Genomic DNA, 6149 nt, shown 5'->3' with positions numbered 1-6149 from the left:
TTTATATTAAACCATTTTGGGCTATGTACATAACCCAAGAAAGCTGTCCAAGTTCCGGCTAACTATAACCCAAGTTATCTGTATAGCGCCCCTGTACTCTATCAATATATTAGTCCCCGATATTTGCCAGATATCTTTATAATATATATCATTTAAAGCCTTGTGTAACCTTTTAAGTTAGGAACTTCCGACTGTACATTAAGTAGCATATTCAGCCACCCACCAGTGACCCAGTCTGTAGCGATTATATAATTAACCGACGGTCTATAAACAGATAACGAATATTTAACCGTTTTCACTAGTGTAGCCAGGTAATATTCCCAATACCCCTGTCAGGGTATTCTACTTTAGTTTTTAATTAATGCTAATGCAATTAATTAAAACAGTATATTTTTAATTATATATTGCATATACTCTAAAATCAAGTAGGACTTTAATTATTGGTGTCAAGTTAAAGATACCCTTTAAATTTATATTTCATTTCATCTATAATATAAGGTTTAACTATTAAAACTAAGTCAGACATAGATTGTTTTCATATGCTTATTTTTCATTGATCTATATGTCCTACTTTTACAACACTAGTCTTTAGACCATATTTAACACTAAGTATTTTACTTAAATAAACACAATCCTCAAATGTAAAACTGTTAGTTGCAAGAGAGATTCCTTGATCCTTTTGTCTCGACCTATCCTGCATTATTCAATGAGCTAAACCTATCGGTGTAATAAATTCTCCTATTCACTCTGGTATTTTTTTTGTAAGAACACCATCAACTTCGTGATAAAATGAATTATAGATTCACAATAGACTAGTAAAACTATAAGTTGTTAATCTATAGTTATAGCGAGTTGATGTAGGATCTGATCGTTTGTCAACACTTGCTTCTGATTTAACCACCAATTTAGGTGTGACATTAGAACAATAACCTAATTCATGTAAAATAATATTAAGATGGTGAATATAAGCAGAATTTTTTACACCTTGTTCTAGACTAAACCGAACACTATCCATCTGTTGACCTTTTATCTTGTTACCTCATCAATCACCCAACATACCACATATTATTATAGATAATACATCAATGTTATGAGGACCTATTCTACGGATAGCTATGGTTCTACTTTTATTAAAAGGTAAAGTAGGAGAAATAATGTTATCATTATCTTTAACTCGAGATACCAACAATAAATTTGGCCACATATTTTTAATAGCCATCATTAATATAAGGATAACTGTACCGATTGTTCACACTAAAGTTCTAGGTGCTCTGTATGATCCATAATATAAACCTCTTCCTATGTGTAAGTATACCAAGAAGAAGAAAGCTGAAGCTGTGTTACTGTGTAAATAACGTATTAATCATCCGTTATTTACGTCTCTCATAATCAAATTTTAGATTGAGTCTGTGCCGATATGCTAATAAACCCTCGTTTAACCAGGCTTTTAATTATTTATATATAAAAGCCGAATTAAATACTATATTATGTGTAATTTTTTTTATAAACTAATTTATATATCATTTCTTGAGAAAGGAATAGAAGAAAAGACATATCTACCTTGATATGCCTTACCGGTATCAATATATCTACCTATTACTCTACTACCTCGTCTTAGCCCTAACGCTTCATGCCCTGCACCGTAAGTTGAAAACGGTGAACCGTTTAGTTCTTTATTACCTTCAGACTCCCGGTCATAAATATAAACAATAAAACCTTTACGTCCACCCTTATTTATGGTAAACTGTCTAACTAGATCAAAGTGAGCTAGACCACTAGTAATATCAAAAGGCGGAGCTAGAGCTAACAGTTTAGATATGGAATCTTCACTAGGAAGTTCTATTTTATTTTCTATCTTAGTGCTAGTATAACGATACTTATTAGTACCCAAAGAAATATGTAAAACCATTTTCTTACCTTCAGGGAGATAGTAATAACCAAATTTGTGAATTACGACAGAAATAACTCAATAGTGATAATCTAAAACTTTTCTAGTTAAAAATAAAATAGATTAAAAAATAAGGTACAATATAGTTAAAAAGCGAATCAATACCCACTACTGTCATACTGTAAACACCTGTTTTGGAGTTTAGTGCGTAATGTACAATAAATTCCTTGTTACCTGTAGTGTTATTAAATTCTTTAAATAAATTAAAAAGAAATGTTTCTATAGCATTTAAAACAAATAGATTATTTTTAAGTTGAGCTAATTGGAAATAGGGTACAAGATGTTTATAACCAAATGTTCCCTCACCTTCTACAAAACCCTGTAATCATCACTTGTTTATAGAAACCTTATTCTTTAATTTAACTAATTACTCCTTATCTATTGTCAATCTACCACTATTAATGCTTGTTTTTTAGTTTTTTTTTATTTTAATTAAATCTGTTTCACTAATTCTTTTTCTTGATCCAAAGCTTTCCGTATTTAATTTTATTTGGATCGCTTCAAAAAAACAAGTGTAATCCAAATATTTGGTTGTCTGTAAGGGAAACTCCTTAAAAATAGGTAAAATGACTCTAAGGATATCTTCGAATCTATGTACATAAAATACTGCAGAATTACGAATTTTATCTCTCTTTACTTCCCCTACACCTAATGTTTTTGCTATTTTGTGTAGAATTTCTATATCATCTACATGCAATACTACACTTAATCTAAAAGAGACTGAAGTTCCATTCTTATCAAATGTAATAGAAAAAAAAACCTTTGCATCAGCAAACCCTACCAGCCAATTAAGAATTTGGCTGGAGGTATTTGGTATATTTTTTATAGGACGTAAAGATTTATCGCTATTATCTGGCAAATTAAGTTTATCTTTATTTAAAAATTTAACTATAAGAGGGGTGATTAACATATCGGGGCCTCTCATAATCTAGGAAAGATTTATACCTGCTAAGTTACCATTCATTAAATCTTAGATGCATTATCTATAGGTTTAGATGAAAGTAAAGACTTAGACTTATAGAATCTATCTGTATCTATATAACGGTTACATGTATTACTACTAGATTTTTACCCTAAAGCTCTATGAGTAGGCGTTCGCCAACTAAAAGAAGCAAAAGGAGTACCATCTATTAGATTACCATTTTCATATATATATACTGTTTTAGGGCTTTCAGATTTATTTAGCCTCTCATAATACCGTACATTATTCAAATGAGGTATATTAGAACTTACATCAAAAGGAGGATCCTTTAAAAGTATATCCTTATATCTTTCAAATATATTCGTAATAATACCATCTACATTTTGAATAGGACCTGTACTATATCTTTTGTTTAAAATATCTTAAATATCTAAAAATCATTTTTTTTTCCTTCCCCTACAAAAAAAAATAAAAAAAAAACAAAAAAAATAATAAACAGCAGTTGAGGCAGGTAAAAGATAATAACCTTGTATTTTGTAGGGGTCAGTGGATTGGTTACCCTGCCCTCCGAACCGTACGTGGCTGTTTCCCGTCATACGGCTCTCCAAACAATCCTCCAGCTTCGTTGAATTTAGATTTTGGTTTTATTACTTCCTAGGTACCATTAAATCGGTTCCCTTAGCTTTCGTTGATTAAGTTCGAAAACAGTGAAGACAAAATTGGTGGCGATAATTTTTCACCTGGCCAAGATTATGGACGTATTTCAGCTATGGCTTCATTTCGAGAGAGTACTTATGTCATTATCTGGTTACTATTCTGAATTAACGGTGCCTCGAAACCGACCATCCTTCTTTTCGTAATGGCTCCAGATAGGTGAGCCTCCTTTAAGAATCCCCCATATCTGTAATCGGTCAAATACTGTGCTTTACAATTAATCATCGGATTGAGATGTCTTCCTTTGGATCCTAGAAAGTGGTTTATTTCGTCCCCTATCCTATTACGAAGACTCCGACACCGCTCTTATTTAATTAGATGAGATAAGGCGCGGTTGGTTACCGAAATAGCGACTATAATCCTTAATCCTTAGTGACCTTAGACCCTTGCCAGGCTTTAAAGAGTGGAGTTATACTGCGTGTGGTAGTAGGTGATTTCCGTTAAGGCCGCTATTAATGCCTGTTAGCTTCCCACAATGGTACCGTCGTGCCTGTAAAGGAGGCTAATAACGGTTGAGACTAAGATAAGCGGACTTGCACCCTTATTTATCAGCGAGTCGGCACTGATTATGTTAACTATTTACATTAATCTCTCTCAACCAATTATTTCGTCTACGCCCCAAACTCAGGGTACCATGCATAGCCCGAGGCCCCTGCCCAAGTATCAGGTTCGTAATATTTACCTACTCATAGTCACATTCCACTAGTGTCACCCTTAGCCCTATCATTACTGATATTCCAAGGTTTGTCCTAGAATCTCTTACAGGTGGATCCCGTTTAGCCCTTTATGTATCTGTGCTTTAATCATCCTAATCTTGTTAGGTTTTAGGACAACCAGATATAGTGGTACTCATTTATAATCACCTTATGAGTAGACAGCTGGATGTCTGTCTGAATTATAGCGCTTTCTCGGCGCACAATAACAAGGCTATCCTTCACAACTTAAAACTTGTATATTTATAAGTATACATGGTATGATTATCTAATAAGGGAAAAATGTAATAATAAAGTGCATCAACACTACTTACAACTAATGATGTGACATTAGTTTTTGCATTAACCGTACTTACTACATTCAAGGGTAGTATTTTACTATGTTGCTTTAAAATACTACCTAAGGATGTTAAAAAGGTTACTATTGCATTTAAACAAGCTTGACTTGTGTTTTTTGAGCCACTTGTAAATACATAGAGGATCCTGTCTTTAAAAGTCCCTTCACCTTCTCTAAATCCTATGAATCAATTAGGGTTTATTTTAATTTGAGATTCTGTAATAGAATATATATAATTTTCTCAGCGTACGCTGAGAATTAATACCATTTTTAAGGTTTATTACTCTTTCTTTATCTACATCAGATAATCTATTGTTATTATCTTTTATAATAACAGCTTTATAAAAATCTTCAAAGTCAAGCGAAGCAGGAAAGGGATACCATCGAGCACTGCTCGATGGGAGGGTACCCTTTCTAATCTTTTACTTGTTAATAAAGGAAACTTATTAAATATAGCACATATAACATATTTAATTTCTGTAAAATCTTGTACTACAAATGAACAGCTATTTCTGCTTTTCTCTGTAACTACGCTACCAATGTTAAGTTTAGATTTTATAGTATTAAGAGTTTCAACATCATCAAGATGTAATGATATTTTAAATCTTACATAATTACGATCTATGCTAATTAAAAAGTTACCTTCTGCATCTGTGAATCCTTAAAATCAATGCAAGAAATCCTTAGAAACACTATTAAACTCTTTTTGAATCATTTGATTTATTCGAGCCGCCCTGAGATGTAGATGTAAGAGTAGAAAATTTATTGAATCTCATTTTAATTTTAGAACCCGACACGTCAAGAAAATATCTTAAGTTTTACCTACTAAAAGGTACAGGTAATCAATCTTTACCTCTAGGTATTTCTACCTAGTCTGGACTATATCATCATATTTAGTTTCGGCCTAAATATGTCAAGCGTGTAGTCTCTGAGGATCCCTACAGTAGTAGGATCCAAACACTCATAAAAGATACTACAATAAATATACATATCGACTGGTCGAGCGCCCTAAAATACAGATCTAAATATAAAGATAAAAAGAATATGCAAATCCTACTACATCGAGAACTTCGAATTATTTATTACTGATACTAACATGATTATTACTTAAGTAATCTATTAAGAATAATACTCATAGGTTTCCTGCTGATTATCCATTGTAACATCCTCCATCTAGCCCCCCTCTCTCTCTACCCCCCGCAACAGGAGCCTGTATAGGCTTCCAACCCCCAGCACAGACTGGATGTGTGAGTACACACCAGTACTGTGCTGGGGGGAGGGGGTGCGGGGGGGGGGGGGGGGGGGGGGGGGGGGGGGGGGGGGGGGGGGGACGAGAGAGAGGGAGTCTTGCCCCCGCAAGACGTGGGTGAGACCCCGCCTAGGTGGGCTAGCCTAGTAAAAAAAAAATAGTTGAGCTAGCGGCCAATAAGATATCGAGATCCTTAATGGTAAGATTTTTACTTTATTATAAGTACTTAAGGCTTTAGGAGTTTCCAGCATATAGCTCGATTTAAC

At 33.7% G+C, this 6149-nt stretch overlaps 5 protein-coding genes across 5 annotated transcripts; all 5 read right to left on the bottom strand.

Annotated features, from left to right (window-relative positions):
- Positions 1-550: 550 nt before the first annotated feature.
- K452DRAFT_239839 (uncharacterized protein) lies at positions 551-703 on the bottom strand (the record flags this gene model as incomplete). Its single annotated transcript, XM_033537752.1, has 1 exon — positions 551-703. A coding segment is annotated over one exon (153 nt), but the record flags the coding sequence as incomplete, so codon positions are not given.
- On the bottom strand, positions 565-1390 carry K452DRAFT_335599 (uncharacterized protein). Its single transcript, XM_033545229.1, has one exon. It carries the CDS (start codon positions 1013-1015, stop codon positions 803-805), a length of 213 nt encoding a protein of 70 aa, XP_033390893.1. The 5' UTR covers positions 1016-1390; the 3' UTR covers positions 565-802.
- K452DRAFT_293425 (uncharacterized protein) lies at positions 1022-1282 on the bottom strand. The gene has a single exon (XM_033541566.1). It carries the CDS (start codon positions 1217-1219, stop codon positions 1043-1045), a length of 177 nt encoding a protein of 58 aa, XP_033390894.1. The 5' UTR covers positions 1220-1282; the 3' UTR covers positions 1022-1042.
- Positions 1391-1513: 123 nt separating the features above from the next.
- Positions 1514-2201, bottom strand: K452DRAFT_363307 (uncharacterized protein; the record flags this gene model as incomplete). Its single annotated transcript, XM_033546568.1, has 1 exon — positions 1514-2201. The coding sequence occupies exon 1, from the start codon at positions 1907-1909 to the stop codon at positions 1514-1516; it is 396 nt and encodes a 131-aa protein (XP_033390892.1). The 5' UTR covers positions 1910-2201.
- Positions 2202-2911: 710 nt separating this feature from the next.
- On the bottom strand, positions 2912-5349 carry K452DRAFT_330311 (uncharacterized protein; the record flags this gene model as incomplete). Its single annotated transcript, XM_033545111.1, has 6 exons — positions 2912-2972; positions 3021-3291; positions 4533-4814; positions 4885-4983; positions 5061-5294; positions 5328-5349. 6 exons carry the CDS (start codon positions 5347-5349, stop codon positions 2912-2914), a joined length of 969 nt encoding a protein of 322 aa, XP_033390891.1.
- Between the last annotated feature and the right edge of the window lie 800 nt (positions 5350-6149).

Source organism: Aplosporella prunicola, assembly GCF_010093885.1.
Source record: "Aplosporella prunicola CBS 121167 unplaced genomic scaffold K452scaffold_170, whole genome shotgun sequence".
NCBI lineage: Eukaryota > Fungi > Ascomycota > Dothideomycetes > Botryosphaeriales > Aplosporellaceae > Aplosporella > Aplosporella prunicola.
This window is presented reverse-complemented; position numbering and strand designations above follow the sequence as displayed.

What these genes read in the sequence shown, in the direction of transcription:
- K452DRAFT_335599 (XM_033545229.1), bottom strand. Translation starts at nt 1,015, where the DNA reads ATGGATAGTGTTCGGTTTAGTCTAGAACAAGGTGTAAAAAATTCTGCT.
- K452DRAFT_293425 (XM_033541566.1), bottom strand. Translation starts at nt 1,219, where the DNA reads ATGGCTATTAAAAATATGTGGCCAAATTTATTGTTGGTATCTCGAGTT.